General features: G+C 42.6%; 1 protein-coding gene across 2 annotated transcripts; it reads left to right on the top strand.

Annotated features, from left to right (window-relative positions):
• Nucleotides 1–456: 456 nt before the first annotated feature.
• tprn (taperin) lies at nt 457–24,056 on the top strand. 2 transcript variants are annotated; one of them, XM_068335392.1, is made up of 4 exons: nt 457–2,821; nt 18,886–19,087; nt 20,302–20,429; nt 20,764–24,056. In XM_068335392.1, exons 1-4 carry the CDS (start codon nt 653–655, stop codon nt 20,824–20,826), a joined length of 2,562 nt encoding a protein of 853 aa, XP_068191493.1. In that variant the 5' UTR covers nt 457–652; the 3' UTR covers nt 20,827–24,056. The 2 variants fall into 2 exon arrangements, 1 of the variants encoding a protein (XP_068191493.1); XR_011038242.1 differs by lacking the exons at nt 20,302–20,429; nt 20,764–24,056 and adding an exon at nt 14,634–14,758 and having other exon boundaries at nt 18,886–18,978.
• The last annotated feature ends 80 nt before the right edge of the window (nt 24,057–24,136 follow it).

Here is a 24,136-nt window from a genome sequence, read left to right as displayed (position 1 = left end):
TAAATTATAACATTTTAGTGTTATACATAGCAAAGTAAAAAAAAAAACAGCAACAAGGACGACACTACTTAGACGTCTACATAGATACAATACAGTTAAATTCATATTTAGGTTGATAAACCTAAGTCAAAAAAAGACTAATTTAGACTGTAATCAAAAAAGCATTGCCCCACTAAAAATAAAGTCAGATAAGCAGTAATCTGTATTTATTCATTCAATCACAGATGACTCATTTGGCCGCGTTAAATCGCATTAATGAGAGGGGGCTGAAGTGGACCCTGAACGCAACCATTTTAATTGACAAGCTCACCTTCCGATTCAACGTTACAAACGTTAATGTAGACGTTGAGGGGGCGTATCCCTAGCATGTATCGACCAATCACAGAGCAGAACGGACTGCCAGGGGCTGTGGTTGCGCTGCGTAGAGGCGGACCCGCATTCAGGGGCCAGTGGGGAAGGAGATACCCAGAGGAGAGAGAGGCAGCAGTGGGAGAGGAGAGGGGAAAAACACGGTAGGGATGTGTGTGAGTGTGTGGTGATCGGTGCTGCGGGTGAAGTCGGAGCCGGATATAAGATATTACAGCCGGACCGAGGCACAGCCGCCTCGGAGCCTGCCTCTCTCCTCTTCATCACTTCGAAACAATTCTCCGCAATGTCTAGCGGAGGAGAGGTACGCGTCCTCTGCCAAGAGGCCGGGCAAGAGAGCCCGAGGATGCCGGCCTGGAAGCGAGAGATCCTGGAGAGGAGGAAAGCGAAGGGCGGCGGGTCTGGAGTAGCCGGTGCGGCGGAGACAAGTCCCGGGGGTGTGGGCCCGCAGCGGGCCAACGGGGAGGCGACGGGGAGCCTGAACGGCGGCGGCGGCGGACCGAAGAGTGACGGCGGGGCGAGCGGTGGGTCCGGGCGGAACTACACCATCACCACAGCCTGCTCCTACTTCACGAACAAAGAGCCGCGACCGATGGCCGCAGGGAGGACGGGTTCCAAGGAGGACAGCAGACAGGAGAGTCTGGTGCTCCAGGACAGCCTGGGGCCGCTGGAGGAGAACCCATTCATCAAATTAGAGAAGGAGCGGAGGAGGCGACAGGACCGGGAGAACGCCGCCCGGCCGGTCCAGCACATCCTGGAGCTGTACGGCAGCGTACCCGGAATACGGACTATACGCGCAGAGAATATAATCATAATCGAATCGGATCCGGATTATTTTCCAGAAGGACAAAAAAGCGGATCCAAGTGGCAGCAAAACGGTGTGAGCAGTTACAGCTCCCTGAACGACCTCCTGGACCGGAGGGGCAGTGCTGTCACTGAGATAAGAGCAAAGGAAGTGGTCATTTATGACACCACGTTAAGCAAGAGTGAGGAGAACTTGAGTACCTTGGGTCGCCCGGGTCATGTGTCCTCATATGAGACCAGTGAGGGTCTGGGGAGGGTCAGCCGGATGTTGCAGAAATTTGACAGCAATTACGGGAAGCTGCAGAAGAAGTCCCACAGCACAGAGAACCTGCTGGACCTTGATTGTAGTGCCAGCAGCAGGCCAAGACTCTGGCCCAAGCCACAGCCAGATCTGGTGCCAAAGCCCAGGCCAGGCCCGTCGGTCAGCAGCCAGCCATTATCGCCCGTCTTCCAGAGCCCCTGGTCTTCCAAACCAAAGCTACAGCCTGCCGTCTCAGAGGAGAACAGCCCTCAGCAGCCCGCCGCGCCCCCTCAGCCTGTGTCTTCTTTCCGTCATAGGTTTGAGGAGAACGGAGGACGCGGTGCGGCTGTCGTCCCCAGAGATGAAGTGGACACGGGGCAAAACACTCCCACCAGAGAGAGAAACTGGGAGGGTGCAGAGGTGCCACCCAAACCCAAGGTGCCATGCTCTCCGGAGAACCTCCGTGCACGTCTAGAGTCCCCTTCAAGCCTCGCATCACCTAAGGTGTCATGCTCCTCTCCTGACTTTGAGATCCGCCCGTCCCCAAAGCCAGATCTTGCCCAAATTCCTGACGGCGACTCCCAGGCGCTGGCTCTTGCAAACCTTCGCCTGCAGTCCCGAAACTCTTTCACGGTGATCCCGAAGCGTCGTTTTGCTTCAGCAACCGCAACAGGTAGCCAAACCCCTTCTAGTCTTGACAAGTCTTCCCCCTCCCGCAGGGTGGCAGAGGTCCCCACACCAGGAGTGCCAACCTCCCACACCCCTGTGCTCACTTCGCTTACCTCAAAGAAGAATGAGGAGAAACTGCAGGAGGAGACAGAAGTCAAGACACCAGCAAAGCTGTCCAAGCCTGAAGCTTCTTCTTCTGTTGGTGCTGCACCACCATCACCTCCAGAACCTCTGTCTCCACCTCCTGCTATAACAGCAGCTTCCTCTTCTCCACCTGCCGTTTCTTCACCCCCGACTTCACCGGCCATCCCATCTTCGCCTCCCGTCTCTCCGGTTCCCACACATTCTCCTGCCCCATCTCCCCTCCCGTCTGCTCCCTCCCCAGCCCTAGAACAACCTTCTGTGGATCATCTACCAGTAACTAACATCGATGACATCGATATGGAGCCTCCTCAGCGTGTACCTGCATCCAGCCCCATGGTGCAGAGGAGAAAGGGGACCACCTTCACTGTGGTGCCTAAACGTAGAGCGGAGCTTTCAGCCCAGCCAGGTTCACCTGAGCCTCAGCAGGAACTTTCAGGTACGGCTCCAGCGGGGTCCACGCCGCCGCAGGCCCCGTACGCTCAGCTGGGCTCCCTGCTGAAGAAACGCTACCCAGCTGTGGAGGAGATCGAGGTCATTGGTGGGTACTTCTCCCTCGCAAAGTCCTGCCTCTCCAAGACCGGCTCCACGGGGAAAAAGGTGAGAACAAGGCCGAACTTACCTTTGTGAGTTGACTGACTGGTATTTATACATTATTGTTTCCTAATTTATGAAGCAAAATTGGCAACAAAGAACAAAAAAAAAATTATCTAAATATTTCCAACTAACCGGCAAAAGACGCCACATGAAGACATTTGTAAAGAGCGTTTCGTAATATTTTCTGAAAACTGAAGAATCGAGCAATCAAAAATGCACAAGGCGGATTCACCAGTAATAAAAATAACTGGTTATTTGTAGCCACATTTGCTTTATTACAGCCCTTCAATGAAAACAAACAAGCAGTAAGTAGAGATGTTGATGTGTTTCCAACTTTGTGCGTAACGTGTGCCAAATCCTTCCAGAGGGATCATTAAAGTTTCCTCTGATCTAAATTTAGTCATCGCGTCGGGAGGGCTTTTGTTTTCTTTTTTACGTCTGTGCATCTGTCGTTCCATTGTTCCCCCACGTCACTACAACACAGTCACCTGTCCCAGCTGACCTTTCCCCCCTCAGGTTAATCCGTCAATTATTTCCCTGTACTGTGGGGTGAGTGAATAAGTCCGCTAAATCACATCCCATCGCTTGACCCCCCGGATTAAAAGCATGTGTTTACACAACCACCTGGAATGAAACGCCGTGCTCCATCCTGCAGAACGTAGCCCCCGCAAAGGCATGTTATTTGTCGCAGAGCGCATTATTGGGTTAGGTGGCTGTCCAAGCCTATCGACGGAACAATCTCATCAAGGCTGTATTCAGTTCTCAGGATTTGACCGGGGGATTAGGGCCAGCTCTGTCCTGCTCCAGACTCTAGAAGCACATTTGAAGGTTCTCTTATAGTCGGATTCATCAGGTTCAATATCATTGTGAAATAAGTCTAAATGTTTGCATTTTGAGAGTTATCTTTTACTCATCAGATATCTGGATCTTGCATACTCATGTATCATCTCTATTAGGATTAATTAAATATCACACAGTGTTTCTAGTTAATTGTGCAAGCTGCTGCAGGCGGCTTCCAGATTCTGCTTCAGATCGGCCCAAAGCATTCAGCACGATTTTGTTTAACAATGTAAAAACGCTCCATGGCCAAAAGATTTACCTGCAACTTGAAATTTTACCTACTGTAAACATATCATTTGGAGTGTTGTGATGATGCAGATGCTCAGGGTGTGGAGACATGTGATCACATCCTCTTGAGTTTCATTACAATTAATACACGTCATACATTGACCTTCATCTTCATGTCAATAGTTTTAGGAAGTTTTCAGTTACAAAACAGCTCCAACCTCTGCGATCTAGTACAGTAACTGCCACTGCCACATCGTCCCCAATGCTGAATATTGGGAGTCTTTTGGCACCTACTTAAATCCAGGCCAGCTTCTCAGACGTTGGCCCGCAGTCCTGTTTCCTTGAAATGCCCCGCTGTAATCCTGGACTCTCCAGTTAAACCCAACCACCTCGTTCAATCGGGGCAACATGCCTGGGCTGCTTATGATTTGTCAAGTGGAAACAGTGAATGGAAAAGGCACAGACTTTTCAATCACTTTGCTGAGCTCTATCCCATCTGCACCAATGCTTCATGGCAGTTTGGTCATTTTTCCTTATTTTATCTACATTATCTTTCTTAAGGAAAGAAGGTGAAATGGGTCCATCCATGGCAAAGTGGGGGTATCAAAGAAGTACCAGCTGTCAAATTGACAGATAATTTCAAACAACATCAAGCCTCAATACATAAAACTCAAAGCCAGATTGAACAAAATTGGACACTGAACTATTAGTTTAAATGAAGATTTGTTGAGTTGGAGCATTTTCTCCACACGTCATTTTATTTTAGAATCATTTTTTTGGGGATGTTGACTCAAATTTAAAATAAAATCCTGTGGGTTTGAGCAATGCCCGCCTGGAGATCCTGGCTTTATAATAACCGATCTAGGTTGCTGACTGGGGCAACCAGGCTGCGGTGAATTCATTTGCATGGTGTGTACATCCCCATGTTGACCGCCAGTTACCATGGCCATTAAACATGAACGCGTTCTGTCCTTTGTGTTTGTGGATCACAAGCCAAATGGTCTCTCCTTTTGTTGTCGCTCTGCTGCTCTTCGTCATCATCATCAAGGTCTTTTTTTTTTGTCTGGGCAGGGCAGCGCTGGTAATTACCAAAGCATCAAGGCTTGGCCTGGCCTGTATAATTTGTGTGGAATTTTTGTTCAGAGCCTCTTCTGTGTGAACGCATCCTCTGAGAACGGCCTCAACTTTTTTCCAACAAACCAACTTTTATGAGTTACTTGGCTGAAAAAGAATGTTCCCTTTGCACGGCAGGACTTCAGAACTCAAACTAAGTTGACCATCAATTGTTCCTCTTGGGTTTCCAGTGATATTTAACCGTGTCTACGCATTTTTCGCAGCATGTTCTGATATTTTGAACATGCTGCTCCTCTTAAGGCCAGCATGAGTGATGCCTGCTAGACCTCAACCACCACAATCTTTCCTGTGCTGCTATCGTTATCACTCCACAGGCACCACAGCTCTTTTTCCCTCTACCCACATACGCTACTTTATTCCTGTGTGGTGATAGTTAAATAGGCTTGTCCCCTTGCCTCCAGCTTCCTGTGATCTCCTCTTCTATTAGGGGAGGAATTGTGGAAGAGCTATGTAGGTCAAGTGCAGCTTCTTGTACCGCATCATGGCAGAAATTTGCATAAAATCGACTTCTTCTAACAGTCATTTCTGTCGAATGACTGGACTGGGATCTCACGACTAAACTGACAGACTGTTTTATTTTGTTGTTGGTGATGATGCTCTTTGTTGGGTAAAGGGTTGAAACCTGTATGTCTGTACGCACGACACCCAGAGAAGATTTTTACAATCTTAACCACGTTTTTCCCAGAGCATCCACACAGAGGAGCCACTCCAATAATTAAATTGCTGCAGCAAATTCATATTCATGTGTAATTATGATTAGGTTTGTTCAAGAGCGTTGTGTGTTTTTACTCCAAGTCATGAATATCAAGATGCATGACTGAACATCTAATGAAGCTTGAGATTTGGGTGGATGTCAATCAGTTAAATGCATTTCATCTGGAATCAGTGTGTGGCTTTGCTCACTGATATAAAGATACTTCCACACCCAACCTTTTTGGTGCACATCAAACAAACTGGCTCTGTTCTTACATGATTGTTGGTCAATCTCGGAGGTCAACTGAGGCAGTCTGTCTCAGTGTGGTCCTCGGTTTTCCTTGATGATCATTTGTGGCATGAAAAAAAAATGGGTGAAACCAACCTAAATTTGGATGTACAATATTATAATGCAAAGTAATATGCAGTAGCAGCCCTCATTACAGTATTATAGCAGAGAAAGTTACAGTCCAGCTGCTCCTCAGGGAATAAAATGGTGCTTTATTAAAACGTCTGGCCTCAGTCTCTCTACAGCCGTCATAATAAAGTCATGTTTTTGCAGCAAGGAGTGCTGAATTATCGACGTCGGTGTTTAGAGTACACTCCTGTGCTGGGCATGATTAAAGGCCATGCATGCAGCAAGTTAAAAATACCCACACCTAAATGCTTAAAGGCTCTCAGTATCACAGGAAGGCCAATGAAAGGGCACACTCCTACATTTACATTGTGCTCCTGGGCTACAGGTGTGAAAGTCCATTGTGTTTAATTATTTACCACCCAGCAGACATTCCCCACCTCTCCTCCCTTACGCTTCCTGAGAACCCCCTCGGCTTTATAAAAAGAACCTGAGTGGTTTTTCACTTCATTAACATGCAGCAGTGCGTAAGACCCCGTCCACAGGATGACGGATATTTTAAAAACGCAACTTTTTTGTTGCCTTTACGCCTTCCGTCCACACGACAACACAGATATCCGGAACGAAAACGCAACTTTTTAAAAACGCTGGCTGTGGCGGATTTTTAAAAACGCTGGGTCTGTGTTGAAGTGTGGACGGCCTATCCGCGACTTTTTAAAAACGCTGACGTCTTGCGATAAAAACCTCTGTGACGTCATAATTATGGGCCAATGTGTTTTGACAACAAAACACGGAGGACTCCTATTGGATAAAATTTGACTCAATACTGCCACCACATGGTTTGGCATGCTTATAGCCATCTTCGAAAACGCACTGGTGCGTTTACTTGTGGACGGAGATTTTTTTTAAAACGCTGTCTTGTGGACGCGAATCGTTTTCGATACGTTTTTAAAAAGTTGCATTTTAAAACAAGTCTGTCATCGTGTGGACGGGGCCTAAGCCTAAATCATGATGATGACACCCCAAACTTTTTTAATGTCCTAAAATATATGCACTCTATAACGCTATCCACTGATTCCAGTCCCAGTCTGTTAATAATGATCCATTTTCCACATCCAGTGGTGCAGCCCAGTGGGCAGAAACTGAACATGAAGGATCCTTCATGTTGCTTTAAATTTCTTCAAAGAGACCAATACTGTAGGCTGAAAAGCTCTTGTTTAAGTCAGCTGGTTGTGTTCAAGCTAAACCAGCCAATATTTAACACTGCACCTGTTTTTTTTTATGATTTCTGAAATTAGAAGTTGCCTTTGGCTTATCTGTCTGGAGGCGGCTTCATATTTACATCTTCAGAACTAAGATTATTTTGTGTTTTTGGCTTCCCGATAGATAAAAACCCACTTTGTTCATCAGCTAATCAACAGCTTTGTCCATCAGACGTCTGGTGCTGGACAGAGTCTTTATTGCTTTTATCAAAGTTCTTTTATTGGCAGAAAACAGAGTTGCTAAAAGGTGCTAAAATGAGCTCTTTTACAAACAGCAACCTTTTTTTTTAACAGGGAAAGAAACCATTTTAATGCATTTAATATGATGCTGAAGCAACATCAGCTGTCTTCTATAGCTTTTAAAGCTTCTCAGCTGTCAAACCCGAAACATTTTCGTCATCCTGGGGTTACTGGATCACAGAGGACGTCAGTTCAATCATAATGTCGTCACATATATATGCTGCTAACAATGGAAGCTGTTAATTTGCATTGGATGTCCCAAATGAAAATCAGATGGTGTGTTTAGTCTGGATGAGAGCCTGCTTTGCTTTTTCATTGTGGCTGCGTCTTATCGCTCAGAGGTCGTCAGGTGACGAGACGGTCCTTCAACACGGGCGAGGACACATTCCCAAACCAGAGATTGGAACGTAACCTGGATCAGCCAAAAGATTTATGTTCGCTCCAGGTGTTAACGGGACCCTTGACTCACAATCTCACCAACGACTCAATAAACACACCTCGTGTCTCACCGACTGTCACACGAGGGAGTCGCATGTTCTCTTTATTATACTGATATCACAGGCTGTGCAGACAGACTTAAGAAGCGTGTCACTTCTTCTGAGGCTTCTATGACTGCAGGATATGGAAACACACACACACACACACACACACACACACACACACACACACACACACACACACACACACAAACAACAATTTCTGCTTAATATACACCCACCTCCACAAACACGTGCACGAGGTTTCCCACACAGCCCTCAGGCTCATATGCTACCCTGTAAAGTCAGTGTAATTAGAATTCAGGCAGCAAAGCCCCACTGTGATAGTCATGTTTAATTCAGTGTGTGTGTGTGTGTGTGTGTGTGTGTGTGTGTGTGTGTGTGTGTGTGTGTGTGTGTGTGTGTGTGTGTCTGAGATGGAGATAGAGGGAGAGGGAGAGTGTCTTTAGAGTGCATGAGAAGATGAAAAGGCTGAACAGAAGATGTTAAAAGAAGGGGAAGTTTTTAAAAAGACAAGAGTCGAAAAATGAAAGGAGAAAGTCAAAGCCTCCAACTCTTGTCGTTTTTCGTGGATCAATTTTTTTGTATTGTTTTGATAAAGGAAAGGTGAAATCTTCTTTAAGTATCCTTGAGGAGAATGGAGAACTAGAGAATGTGTCCGCTTACCTCTCCTGACTTGAAGGTAACAAACATCGCTGGGAATCTGGAGTGTTATATACGTGTCATTTTGCGTGTGATGTAAATTTCAGCGATGTCGTCTGTGAATCATTGATTACGTGATCAAAAGCTGTTCGCCTCTACTTCCATGTTTGTCGTTCTCTTCTCTCTCTCTCTCTCTCTCTCTTACTTGCTTGTCTCCTCCTCCACTCTCTCATTTCCCCCTGTCACATATCCATGGCGCCTGTCGCCGGGGCAACATGGGCCGTGGCCATGCTATCCTGTCATTTGGATTTCTGAGTAAGGACTACCTTTCTGTCCGTCGTGTGACACACACACACACACACACACACACACACACACACACACACACACACACACACACACACACACACACACACACACACACACACACACTGTTTCATCTGTGTGGATGTTGCGTCTGTTGTAATTGGTGGATGTGTAATTGTCATGACGGTCATTTCGATGTTTCAAATAATAATGTGTGAATGGTTGTAATCCCCACACCTCAAAGTGTGAGTGTGTGTGTGTGTGTGTGTGTGTGTGTGTGTGTGCGTGCGTGCGTGCGTGCGTGCGTGCGTGCGTGCGTGCGTGTGTGTGCAGGTGGGGACCCAACGAGCTCAGCATCTGATATTTGAGACGACTGGTGTGTTTCCTCAATAAACACTTTGAAGTTATTTTCACTACCACATTGAAAAAGTCTCCAAACATGATTCTATTTTCTTAAATTCACTCGACTGTCTATTCAAGCTCTCGTCGGCCAGAAAAAATAGTTTTGTCTGGAAAAAAGGTTGGGGAAACGAATCAAAATGAATAAACCAAATATTTTTTAGCATCCTTTAAATATGTTCAAATATTTTTACAAATTCCTTCTATTTCTCATCTTTGTGCTAAACTAAAGTTAAACAGATCTGGATTCCTCTCTGTGTGGTCTCAGCCTATTCGTGTTGGAAAGTTCTTCGATTTGTTTTGTCATGATTTACTGCTATATAAATACAACTGACTTGACTTAACCTGAATGCACAGTAATAAAAACAAAAAAAGACATTCAATACCAGAGGAGAAGATGCATGCATTTCACAAAATATCAGTTCATCATTTAAGTTTACAAAAGTTTGATTTAAGTTATCTTTGTCTTTGTTCATCGCTTCATTGTGTTTATCTTTGAATGTGTTGGAAAGTGTGAGAGCGTAACTGTGGCAAATAAATCTGTGGTTGCATTACTTATAAGGATGTATAGTTTATTAACTATTTAGACCAGTCAGGAGGAAATTTGGATAATATTTTATGATTCCTTAAGGTTTATGTTTTATTTGGAGCCTTTTATTCAGTCACTTATTTCCCCGTGTATGTAGTTCTCTACGCGGTAATCAGGGACTATCTAAAGTATACTGGAGTCAAACTTCTTATTTAATCTTAACCTTTTTGTTCTCAGACGTCACAAAATCTAGTTGTGCAACTACATTCTCTTACCCTACTCAGCTAAATGAGACTTAAAGTGTTCATAAATATTATGTCTGCCTCCATCCTCTTGACTAGAGCCTTATGGGTACTGCTCATGTCTGCATCCTCTGAATAGAGTACAACAAAACAATGTCATTTTTATTAACTTTTAAACAACTGAGCAAATGAATCTGTATTTTGCAGCCAGAGTTAGAAGTTGACCCATCCAGTTTGTTCTTTGTTGAGTAATGTTTGTATTTTATCTTTTGTGCTTTTGTACCGCGTGTGGACTCCACCTTCCACTTTTAATTTTTCTTAAAAATAGCCTCACTGTGACCACATTATCCATTTGACCGTTGAACACAGGACCCATCTGTTTGGTTTTTCTTTTACTCTTTGGGTTTAAAACCAGAGGCTGTCTGAATTAAGACACTGATGATCCAATCCATTTTTAGTTCTGAAATATGATTGTATTTCAGAATATAATCATTCATACCTTGAAACTCAACGATTCCTGAATAGATTTATAATTGTGGTGCACCAAATTAGCTGTTTCATTACCGCACATAAAAGCTTGTAGACTATTGTAGAACCAAATGAACCGATTCATTCATTGTCTTGAAGATGAGATGATTGTTTTTAGCTGTTGATTTGAATCTGGGTCACAGATTATGCTGGAGGCAGGGTACACTCTGGACAGGTCGCCAGCTCGTGGCAGGGCTTCAAAGGAAGACAGACACCACTCGTGCTCATACCTATGAATAATTTATAGTGACAAGTTCAATTTGCATGTTTTTGGTGGTGGCTGGAAGCCGAGCTCAGAGAGAAGACAGACACGGGGGAGAACATGCAAACTCAGCAGAAAGGCCTTGGGTGGAATTGAACCCAGAACCTTTTGTCTGTGAGGCAGCAGCACTGCTGACTGCTCAGCCATTCTCTGTCCTCATTACCATTCTTTGACTTCTCTTCCCATAGTGTAAGAAGTATAAATTCGTTCCTGATCAGTCACGTTTCTGGTCCAGTAAATGTTCTTCAGAGAAGATCTTCCATCCTAATCTAGTGTGCTTAATCTAATCCCGTCCTTTGTACTGATTGCGGCTTTTGACACACCTACAGTTCATGTTCAGTCCAGTTGGAGTTCATGTATTAAATTCCCTAAATATTCTCACAATGAGAGTGAATGGATTAGTGACTATTTCTGATCTCCGCCCTGATGGTGTCGCAGTGTGTCCGTTTTTATCAGTGGGTTCCAGCTCATTGTTGGAGCAAATTGTTCTTATATGGGATTAAATATTGAGGCGGCTGCATCGGTCCGAGGTAGATTCTTGTGAGGAACATTGATACAAATAAGTTTTTGTGGTATTTCATCTCCCAGTCTGCTAACCCAGCCTGATAGTACAGGGTCGCCAACACACACTCACACACACCTACAGATTATTTGCTACTACAGCAGTGATTCACGGTGACATGAGACATGGCAGTGCAAACACACTTCGATGCCAGCCGGAGCTGCGAGCACCAACCGCCCACACGCGTCAATGATTGTCCACACTTCAATCAATGCAGTGATACTTGACTACAGATTGTTGCTTCTCTCAACACAGAAGCAGTGATGAATGAAAATCTAACAGCAGCTACACTGGAGCGTGTTCATCACGCCCTCGCTGGGGGGCTGAGATCAACCAGAGGCCTTTCAGTAGGTGCAGTCTGACTTGCCGTTGGACAGATGTTTTCATTTGCAGTCCCTCTTGTAAGGACGTTGAAGGTGATTTGCTGCTAAGGCGTGTCTTATTTGCAAGTGGGTGCTGTTGGCCTGTCACACATTACTCATACTTACTATATGACCTGTACGTCACATTAGGTAACAGCTATACGCCCATTTAAAGGTCCAATTTTATTTATAATTTTATTTATGATCCATATTTAAAAGCGTTGGTGGTTATATTCAAAATACTTAAGACTGGTGTCTGTGAAATTCTCCACTTCAATATAAATTCTTTTAACACAAATGGGATTTCAGCCTCAGACTGAGGCGTTACATTTTAGGGTACTCCATCCATCTGTTTCAGGAGTGGGGCTTTTTTGGCAGCAGAGATTTAGGATTCATTCACCTTGATTTTAAGATAAAATCATCAGAATATGGTGTTTAAAAAAATCAAAGATCGCTTTGATGATGTTCTATACTCAAAAAAGGTGAATGTGACCTCATAAGGTTCAACAAAATCACTTTTGTGACCATAGAAGGTAATTTCCCTCTGGGGATTATTAAACTATTTATTTATTTATATTTTAAGGTAGGAACAGAAGTGTGCTTATGGTTGGGTAGTGCATTTGTGATTTTCATTTTACTATTTCATGCTCTCTAAAAAAACATAACTAGTATATAGGCAAGTCAAATTGATAACCCTTTTTAAACCAGAGCATCAGATTCATTATTTGTTGCCATCAGGATTCATCTCGGATGGAGCTGGTCCCGCAGTTCCTCTTACTAGCACTAAGGCTAAGCTAGGCTAATTGGGTCATGTAAAACTGAATTTTTTTTAGTATATTCTTTAAAAAAAATTTTTTTTTACTGATGCAACCGGAAAAGACTGCAACATTTTCAATTTGCGTCTTCAAATTTAGAACAGAATACCAGCAGACAATAGAAGGAGCGAACACGGGTGAACGTCTCTGTCCAGTCATTACTGATGCATCGTCGTTCCCTGAATGAGGCCCTCTAGTTCACGCCGGCACGGTGCAGACGAGAAGCGCAGGCTTTGTTGGAGCACATGTAGGCTCTGTTCGCTCTCTATTTAGGAGCTGAACTGGTCGGTTGATTGTGGTGCTGTTCCAGTATTATCCACCTGGCTAGGGATTAACTCTAATAAGGCACCTGGACAGTCTCCTCCAGGCCTGGTTGGTCCTTTGAAAGGGTTTAGTGTCTCGTATTATGTCCATGTTTTGCCAGTAAACTTTGATGTAAGTCATGTGTATATAATTCATTCCTTTTATGAGCAGGTGCACATTTGTTACCAACACAACACACACTTGTCTTCTGTTGCCACTGAGATGGACATAGAAAAAGATTAAAAAGTGAAGCATTTCTTGTACGTACAAATGCGCACATGCTGCACCCACAATTGTGAAGAGCTGCTATGTTGTGTGGCAGCAGTGAACTTCAGCCTGATCAGCATTGGAATCACTTCTCCACAAATGAGGACACACCGTGCCGGTTGGCCTGGGAAAAAAAAAAGTCCTGGCGTAGCTCCCAACGTGGCTATTGGCCAACACGTTCATGAGCACATAATCTCATCTGCTGACGCTCTTCTTCCTCTCTCGTCCCTTCCCCTTTTATCCGTCTTCCCCGTGGTCCTTTTTTACGTCACGCACAACATGCAAACAACCAAACACAGCTGATGAAACCCCCGAAAGGAACTTGCAGAATGTGTCTTCGCAGAAATATTACTCCATCGACTTTTGTCTTCCCTCATCTCAGACTGTTGTTGTCAAAGCTGCTCCAGCTCTCTGCAACAACCACAGCTTCAAAACCCAGAATCTATTCAGAGAAAGCAAAGCAAGCGCGTGCCAAAGAGCTGAAGTTACTCGACGAACATCCTGAACATTCTGATTGTGCCACAAAAAATTTATTTTTTCTCTTTTTTTTGAGAAACAAAATGTTGGTTATTTTTGCCAGCCAACCATGTTTTTAATCTACAAACTAGGTTGTTTTTTTTAAAATGTAGGTCAGTAAACAACTTTGCTTGTAATGTACAAATGTCAGTGAACTTAAACTTAGTGGTTATAAATTCAAAGTAACTTAGATTAAGTTGACTACTTATCAAGATTTCTTGGAATTTTAGTGATCTCCCTCCAAAGGCGTTTCATCTTTTCAGACACAAGAATTAATTTATGACAATTTCTGAAAATTATACATAATTACATTGAAACAATAAGCGACATCTTGTGTATGAGACTGTCTGTTTATATAAACATATCTACAGTAAGTTTGCTGTCTTAATTGTAACGCCAACCAAATAACTTAAAATTGCAGTGTAGTGTTTATAGTGTAGTATATAGTCTATAGTGGTGCCCTAAAAATCAAGGAACAAGAATTTCCTGTCAAGTTGCATATCAGAGAGGAACACAGTAATTTTGTTTTAACTTGAAAGAATCGACTTCTCTACTAGTGGAGAAGTTGTTCAGTCCGTGGGTTGGTTATGATGCAGATTCTTGTTTGAGGTCGATGAGGAGGACAGAGGTGCTCAGTCAGAGGCCCCCGTCGGGCCCTTCCACATCCTGAGGACAGAAGGAGAATCACTCCTGTCTGTGTGATGCAAGCGTTTACTGCAGAGATGAAAAAAGGCCCCCGTCTGAAGCTCAAACGGGAGCAGCAGCAGGCTGTGTGAGGCCTGAATACATAAAGAATCTGTTACCACAGTTTTCTTCCTCTCTGTTCTTTCAAGTTGGCGTAAGGCTGCAGTTAAAATGTTAAGTCAGAGAAAGGACGCCGAGGCATCGACTGCAGAGGAGACTGGAGTGAGACGAGCCTCGTGTGAGATGAGCGGCAGTGGAACAGACGTGAAAGATGGTGAAAGAGGAAGAGAGCCCAGTAGCTAGCCTGATTTATTGATGCACTTCTGGCACCCAGAGACTTCCTCTAAGACAGGACGTCTGTTTAGCAAGGAAGTGTGTGTGTGTGTGTGTGTGTGTGTGTGTGTGTGTGTGTGTGTTACAAACTGCAAAAACTGTAAAAAATTTAAAGGACTCGATTTGAACATATGTTGTGACAAACTTCTCCTTAATATACGGTGAATTGGTTGGTTGATTGATGGATTGACTGATGGATTGATTAATTGAAGAACAAAGCTGGTCGCAGATTAATCGGGCCAATATCACAGGCTTCTCCTGGAAAACTCTTGACAAACAATTTTGACAGTGATGTTGTGAATAAACTATTTTCTGTTTTATTAGAAACTTCATCGTTGGCTTTCATGTCTAAATCAAAATGTCTGAAAAAAAATCTAATTAAAATTAAATTAATTTGATTTAAAAAAAATCAAAGTAAGTTATATATAAAAAAACAGAATGATCTACGGTGACGTAATGCTTTATAATCCCTCTCAATCTGTCGTAGCAGTTCTCATGCGGGCTAGTGGATGCTATACATACAATATTGATTGTCCTATTGGCTACGATTAATAAGACAAGCCAAATTACTAAATGAATGAAAGGACCCCTTGTTCCAAAAAGTAATGAATAATGACTGAACATAAACATATGAGCTGTATTTAGTGATTCACAGTGTCGCAGATTTTTTTTTTAACATGATGAACTTTATTCCGTCCTATCTGATGGAAGACACAGTCTTGTGACTTGGAACTTGTTTGAAACAAAAATTATTTCAAAGAAGTATATGTGTCTGAAAGGTTGGTCAAGTAATCACATTCTTTTGTGTTCATGCGTTACATCAGTATTTCGGGGGGAATCGGATCTGTATCTGACAGATCTGTGAATCTTCAACTCTCTCTTCTCTGCTGTCTGGCATGAATATCAATGTGAACCGAAAGAAATGTCCTCCTTACTTCTTTCTCTAGCTCAATGAATGTGAATTCTACAGTTTAGACATTTAATCAGCCCTAACAAGATATTATCAACAATTAAATAATCAAAACTCTAATGGTTTTATGTCTAATAATGATAAAAATTATTATTCTGAACCTCAACGGCCATAAATTCTCAAGAGTTTAATGAGAAGCATTTATGATCAAGGTTGTTGTAAATCCCCATTCCAATCCCAGAACCTTGTACAGGATTTATAGAAACCTCTTTAGAATACATAGAACCTTGTCTGGAATCTATGGAACCTTGTGTACGATCTATGCAACTCCACCAGGAATTTATGGAATCTCAAATAGAATCTATAAAGCCTTGTGTAGGATCTGTGGATTGACTTTCTTTGCAGACTAAAGCAAAGAGAAAGCTAGTTATAGGCCTGCATGCCTAAGCTGACTGTCGCCCTGAGTCTTTAGGCTCTTTTCTTGAACCTATTGACTCATTGTCTTGTCCTAAATTTGTGCACCTTGCTAAAGAATGTAGACCTTATCTTGTTTTGAATTCACTGACCTTTGCCTTTAATCCATAGACCTGTGTATGGACCCTTTGAACAATGAAATTCTGAAACCTGTAACTTTGAATCCACGGAAGAGAATCTGTAGCTGTTTTTGCACCTTCTTAAAGATGTTTATTTCCCATTTTTGAAGCCTCAGTCTTATTCTAAATCCATAAATTCATGTTTGTATCTAGTTTTCCCGGCGAGTAATCTATAGACCTTCAGTACTTTGCCTTTCATCATTGACTAGGGCTGAGTCTATAGATGACTGTCTGGAGTCTTTCTATCAACCTGTTTGTCTATAGTAGCTTTTTTCAATCCATGGTCACTGTCCAGAATCTGTAGACTCTTGTCCTCTTCTGTAGACTCTTGTTAGATCTCAATCAGTGATCTCGAGTTTTATCATTTAACTACGGACAATTGGTCTTTGCCCTGAACTATTAAACCCTTGCCCAGAGTGTATAGGACATTATCCATTACATAGATACCATAAGACTAGACGCTTGACCTGAATCAATAGATCCATTGCCTGCATTTATAGGCTTTCATTCTTTATAAACATTTATATGAACTTTATGGACAATTGTTCTAAATCAGTAGACTGCTTTCCAGGTTGCATATACTTTCTTCTGGATTCTCGACCTACCTGTAGTGTCTTCTATCTAAGTAACAATTTAATGAGGTTCTGAACTTGTTGACTCTTACCCTGAAACTCTAGGTTATCTTGTTTTATCTGTAGACCCATATCCATTGTATTTCAGACTCTTGACTTAATATTCAAACCTTTATTTTATCGCATCCTGAATTTTAAAATGAAATTGAGGTTAAGCATGCAAACTCTGACTGGTCTTAAGTCGGACGTGGTGTTGCTGGCGTAGCCGTGTGATGGATTAGGGCAGATTTAGATCGCAGCCTACAGAGTAGACGGAGCCAGGTACTGTACGTTAAGAGCCATCAGCTGATGGACTAACATTCAGTTGCATGTGTGTGTCATCCCTGGTGGCCAGGATATGTGATCAGTAGTTTGTTCGGAACTGTTTCTTGTAACTGTCAGACTAAACTGTAGCATGAAATGAAATTGTATCAGAGTTTGGTTGCCCAGTCTGGTCGCAGGGTTGCCAAGTTTGACTACAACATGCAGCAATGTTCAAATACTGGTATCACCCCATATATTCATGTTTAGATACCACTGGTAAACATATCTAAGGCCCCGTCCACACGATGCCGGAACTTTTTGAAAACGCAACTTTTTTGTTCCGTTTACGCCTTCCATCCACATGACAACGCAGATATCCGGAACGAAAACACAACTTTTTGGAAACGCTGGCCGTGGTGGATTTTTAAAAAAACGCTGGGTCTGCGTTGTCGTGTGGACGGTGTATCCACAACTTTTTAAAAACGCTGACGTCTTGCCTGCGACGAAAACCTCTGTGACGTCATATTTATGGGCCCGTGTGTTGTGACAACAAAACACGGAGGATTCCTATTGGATAAAATTTGACTCAATACTGCCACCACATGGTTTGGCATTCTTATAGCCGTCTTCTAAAACGCACTGGTGCGTTTACGTGTGGACGGAGATTTTTTTGAAAACGCTGTCGTGTGGACGCGAATCGTTTTCGATGCGTTTTCAAAAAGTTGCGTTTTCAAAAAAATCCATTATCGTGTGGACTGGGCCTAAGCTTTGAGATGATCGATCACAAGTGCTTAGCTATTGCATGAGAACTTTCCCACTTAGATGACAAACAAGCCCAAACAAATGGCAGCAGCCTCTCCAGGATTTGCCAAGTAAGAGGTCTGTTGAATAAGTCATGAGGGTAGTTGGTGTCTGTTAAGCTAAAGTGGCATTACTGCAGTGTTAGCAGAGGGCTGGGACACGTGGAACTGTTCAGTATAGATGGTTTCGTTACACAGCAATAAGGAAGTTATAATATCCTGTTAATGTTCACTGAGTCAGTGTAACTTTATCTTAATCTGCATTTTGGAACGTGAAGATATCTGATCCTCATAAAATCTGGCTAGTAAAGACTTTCTTCCACCGTCGATAGGGTCTGGTTTGTTTACTTGGTAAACACATCTGGCTTGTAAATAATTATGAATTGTCTGCACCATGCTCGACTCCTCCCACTATTAATGTGTGAGGAGTCCCCCACACATTGGTAGTGCGAACTCAGTCACTTTGGAATTAGCTGCACAATAACTTCGCAAGAAAAGAATATTTAATGAAAACAGATATACGGTCTCCATTTTGTAAGTTTCCCGTCAGTACAGTAAAAAAAAATCCTCATTTCAAACCATGAACAGGCACCTGGCCTAGTTTCCCAGCTACAGCTTAGATTTACTGCCATTTAAGTGACTGGTGTTTATGTGGTGCCAGTGGAGGGAAAATAAAATATGTGGGCGAGAAATAAAGTGGTGAGTCTTTTACCCATTGGTACTATATGTATTTGTTGGGGTTTTTTTTACCTTTCAGTGTTGTTCCTGATACTTAATTTTGAAAAACTTAAAGAGGACAAAAAAAATATTCTCATCAAATCAAAGAAGCAGAATGAAATAATAAAATCGTAATGTCTCAGCTCATTGAAAACTTTGTGTGTCTTTTGCAGCTCAAGATCTCTTTCAACGAGGCAAGCCTCCAGAGTACGTACGAGTATCCATCTGAGAGCAGTGTGTGGGACAGCGGAGAGGAGGATGAGGAGGAAAGACCGGATGAGAAGTTGCCGGACGAACAGCCGAGTATGGTGGGACGCATCCACATCCCTCGACCCAGTTTCACCAGCTCGCCCACGCACACGTCCAACAGTAATGGTGAGACCAGAGAAATGTGTAGCAGGGCAGCATTTAAATATCTGTTGCTTTGGTCTGGCTGTGGGCCATGTTCCTGTGGATCCATCTACAGATATGAAAGAATTAGACCTAGTTTTAGTGGCTTTAGAAGCAGCCATTAAGTCGTGTATGTGTCTAACAAAATATCCTGAATATTTCTCTGGATAGTCGTGGTCTCCAGTGGATGAACCCTCTAATATTTTGACTGGCGGGTCATTGAATATTGTCCTGAAGCAACTCCAAGGTCAAAATGTGATTAACATAATGAAGATATTTACTAAGCACATTCATGTTCCTCAAAGGAAGAATCATTTTGGACACCTTAGGTGGAAATAAATACAATATCCTGATTTTCTTCCAACGTCCAGTTTAGACCATGGAAGAAAGAGCTATCATTTCTGGATTTACTTCCAAGAACCAAGTTTCATGAAAATTAATTCAATCATTTTTATATAATCCCGTTTATAATCCTAACCCTAACCAAAACAAATGCCTGTGACAGCATTACCTCCATGACAGAGGAAATAAAGAATTACCATCAGATGCAACAGGAAGGGAAAAACCAGGGCAGTTTTGTGTCGTGTGGTGAATAACCTAAAGCTAATAGAAAGCAGAAACACACCAAAGTCTGCTTGATAGATTTGTTGCATCATGTAATCAACTTTATTTGGACAAGAGTCACAATGATTTTCTGGTGGACATATTATGTGTTCAAGTAATGAATGTATTATTGAACTATGTCCCGTGGTGTTTTTATCCATAATTTAGAAGAAATCTTTTTGATCGGTCATGGAGATGAGATTATACTAGTTATTATTTCTAATTCCTTAAAACCTGCCCTGTCCAGCGGGCAACATTCAGTTAAGTGAAGCCTTTTGGTTTATTTTATGGTTGTTACAGATTTTGCTGCACATTAACGGTTCACCTGTTGTTCCTCTTCCTCACTTTGTAAGAAAAATGCGCATTTAACTCCTTTTCTGCACCACCCTCCTGTGCAGGTTAAAGGGACAAACAATAAATGTGATGACAGAGACCTCTACTGGACCAATCGTGATTTTCACGTTCATGCTACTGGGAAAAGGCTTTTACTTATTGACTGCAATCAAACAGCAAAAACATGTGATCAACAAAATTAAAAAAAGGATAATTTATGTTCCACATGTGACTCACAGAACAATGTCTGTTTCTGTCGCTAGACCTTTCCAGCTATGTTCCCAAACACTCGGTGGACTTCAACGCCTGGCAGGAGCACAAACACGATGATAGCATTTACCAGGACGCCACCGCCGCCTCCCAGCAGACACAGACGACAGAGGAGGTCATGGTGAGACAGGATGTCAGCAGACATCAAAGCTAAAGCGTTTATACACTTTTTGGGGGGTTTGAGTCATGTATAGTGGAGTTTACACCATTTATCTCATGTTTCACTGAAGGTCAGAGGATTCTCATCAAGGTATAGGTTATCCTGTTTTCCAACAGGATAATCCTGACAAGATGGAAGACAGTGTAGCTTGCAGGAAAACAATTGGAAAAATCACAATTATAGCTTCCATGTTTTTAGAGTGAGCTTAGTCTTGTTCATAAGGATCAGTTATAGAGCATTGATAGCAAGAGTACAAATCATGTCAGACTTCATAAACTTCCTCCTCTCTCCTCAGCTCACTCCGGCCGACAGCTCCTCCCTGTCAGATTACAGCAGCGAACCAGCGCTTTACTTCTGACCGGTCGACCAATCAGCTGCCCAGTAGCACCACACCTGTGGGATCAGGCTGCAGCCAGAGTTCTTCACACCTGAGCCTGAACCGCCTCAGCTCCACACTCCAGGGTTTGTTTTTTTATTTTTACTCAACGGTAACACTGCACGACACATCGGCACCCCCGTATCAGAGAAGAACAACTCGTTTCCAGGTGGGTTCTGTTCCCCTCCGGTCCGAAAGCAGCTGGACTGTCTTTGCCCCCTGAATCATGGACAGTTGACAGGTCAACTCCCACGCTTCCTTGCCCCTCACTAAGGAAATAAATGATGGAGTCAGACCTGCCGTCAACACCTGGAGAGATGGCGGTCTCTTCACATCCCACCTGCAAATTTTCTGCTTCAACACTCTGTTTTTGGGAGAAAAGCGAAAAAGCAGAAAGCGCGTGACCAAAATCCTTAGAAGAAGAGGAAGCCACCAGTGCCCACGTGACGCTATCGCCACAGTGACAGAGTTCAGTGTTAGCATGGAAACATGCTGTGAAACATGAAGGACGCATCCGATTGTGTAGATCACCCGGCTAAGTAAAAGCCACAAAACATGGTGTGAGGGTGCCACATGTGTAGTTTTTGTCTTTTTTTTTTTTTTTGTATCTGCATGTTTTGATTTCCGCAAACAGCTTAGTTGGTTGACTGTAAAGCTTCTTTATGCCTTTTTAGTTTTCGTATCTTTTCTTTGCAAAATATGCTGTAATGAAGCTGCTGGACTTTGGGTAGAGGAGTCCTTTAATGGCAAGCAAACTTCAACGCAAGACCCCCTTCTCTGTGACAAGGAGGGGAAAAATGAGCACTCCAGGGAAAATTTCATTCAAAAGATTTCTGACTGAACGCTAGAAAAAAAAAAAGTGACCTTGGCCAATAATGTCTGTATAGCCGGCGACAAAAACGAGAATCTTCACACTGTAGAATATTTGTGTGTATCCTTTATCGATGTGTTTGTGTCACGTTTATCCAACAGCGTCAGACATCCTGACCAGTTTTCAGCTTCTTGTGTATTTATTCCTGCTTAAAGTTGAAGTTTGCATGTCTGAGACCTGCTCATGTAAAAAAAAAAAAAAAAGTTTTTGTAAATTAGCTGATGTGAAAGCCGGGTGGGTGCAGCAGCCCTGCTGGACGTTTTCGGACCTCATGAACTTAGACATTCCACAGAGAAAGAAGATGGTCTGTTGGAGGGATGAGGTGTGTTTGTGAGAGCGAATGAAAGACTGTGTGTTTGAAAAAGTATGTTGTTTTTTTAAATTTTGTTTTATATACATGAAAGCACCAAGTTTCCAGATGCGTTTTTTAAGCTCGTAATGCCAACCAATTCAAGTGTTGCTGTAACAGCCTCATGTTTATTATTTACAACCCTACGGCCAGTATTGTTGTACAGTTTCCACCATATTTTCATGAGATTTAACTCCTGCCATTTTCTTTTATTTCTCTGATCAGATGACGTTTCATCTTTGATGTATTTAGGGGATCGTCCATTTCGTCTGGAGTCTTGGAATTTCAATGCGTTTGCACTGTCTTGCTTTTTAATGTAGTTTTGCACCTCATTGAAGGAGGCGACAGAGGAGATGTGCACTCAGAACAACATGAAGTCTGGTTGGAGAGCTTTTTGTTTCAAAGTGGTAACCACTACTGGTATTTGTTCGAACACAACAGATTGTCACATACAGTTCACACTTAAGCATTTAGAGCCTTCGTTTGACAGACACATCTGTAAATTGCGGGTTTTTTGTTTTTTTTTTTGATCGTCAAAATGAAAGAGTTTTAGTTTAGAGCTCTCCAGCTGTACACAATGAATGCACTGCTTTGTTTTTTTGTAGCGTTTGCCTTGATATCAAATGTCACACGATCGTTGGGCTGGACGCTGTGACAACAAACTGGAGCTCGAGTCTAGTTTTCCCTGAGCAGGTCCGGGACCTCTCCTTCATCCTGAAGATACCCCTGTATTGTTTGTTACCTGCCAGTGGAGCTGAAGTTTCACCCTCTAGCCAACAGTAGCTTTAAAGGACTGGATCAGTCATTTTACATCTTTTAGCCAACATAATCAAACTGAAATTTACTCTGCATTATTGCTATTGTTTTGTTCAAAACCGATCTACTGTGGTTTAATTTAGTTTGAATGTATGTTCTTTCAGTCACTGGTTTCCACTCAGTTCAATATGGCATAAAAAAAATTATGACAAGACTCTTAATATTGGTTTGTATAAAACACTAAAACATGTCCAATCACCATGGCATCATTTAAAATGACTTTTGATACCTTTCCCTTTTTTAGAAAACACTTATCAAGAGACCAAATTGATGCTATAGAGAAATATTAAAGAAGCAGTAAAAGAATTCTTAAACTGGCGAGAGAATGAGCAACCTAAAAGTCTTGAGATTGAGTATCCGATATGCCAACTGTTCATTTTAATTGGCTTTTAATGTACCTGACAAATTAAAGCAGACTTTGTAATGATAAGCAGGGATTACACAAGATCAAGCGCCACACTATTTGTTTTTTATACCATGAGGAAGTGAATGGAAGCTGACCACTGCTTGAAAAAATTCAAATGGCTCAAAAACAGACAGCGAAAATGAAGTGCACGACTTGAATTTGAGGACAAAAAAAGACTTCCAGAACACACATCTTGTGTTTCTGGGATGCCTCGCATTGACCCAGTGTGGGGTTGTAGCCAATGCGCCTGTGGAAGCTGCTGATTCCATAACCTCAGAGGACGTCTGCTCTTGACAAGGTTCTTTAGCCCTCTTCTTTCTGTGACCAAGGCAGAGTGAATTGTGGGAATCTCTACTGATCGTCCTCAATGGCAGCAGCGAGAATTTTTTTGATGACCATTACTGGGACAGAGACAAATGACTTCTGAAGTGTACACTCGGCCTCTGGCTGAGGCGTTGGCCTGTCTGTCCTCTCCTGTGGCAAAGTGAGCAGATTGTGTTGGTCACACTGTAGCGACTCTGTGGTAGAAGCTCCATCCTGTTCCCCTCGTCTGTAAATGTACATCGCAGCAGATGTGCTTACTGTAAAGCTATTGTCAGTGATTTGGGCAAATAAAATAAAAAATAAAAAAATGAAGTGATGTCATAATTACAAATAAATATAAGACTTGAACAAAGGTAAATACTGCATGTGTGTTATTTCCACGCAAAGACAGAATTTTAGTTTGTTTTAACTCGGACATGAAAGGGATAAAATGAGAGATTGCACATGACCAGAAAACAAATTTTTGTTTTTTCTTTATATATACTAACTAAAAGAGAGAAAAGTCCAACATTTATCAAATCTAGCC

Source organism: Antennarius striatus, chromosome 15, assembly GCF_040054535.1.
Source record: "Antennarius striatus isolate MH-2024 chromosome 15, ASM4005453v1, whole genome shotgun sequence".
Classification (NCBI taxonomy): domain Eukaryota; kingdom Metazoa; phylum Chordata; class Actinopteri; order Lophiiformes; family Antennariidae; genus Antennarius; species Antennarius striatus.
Note: the sequence above shows the minus strand (reverse complement) of the source record. Positions and strands in the feature narration are given on the sequence as shown.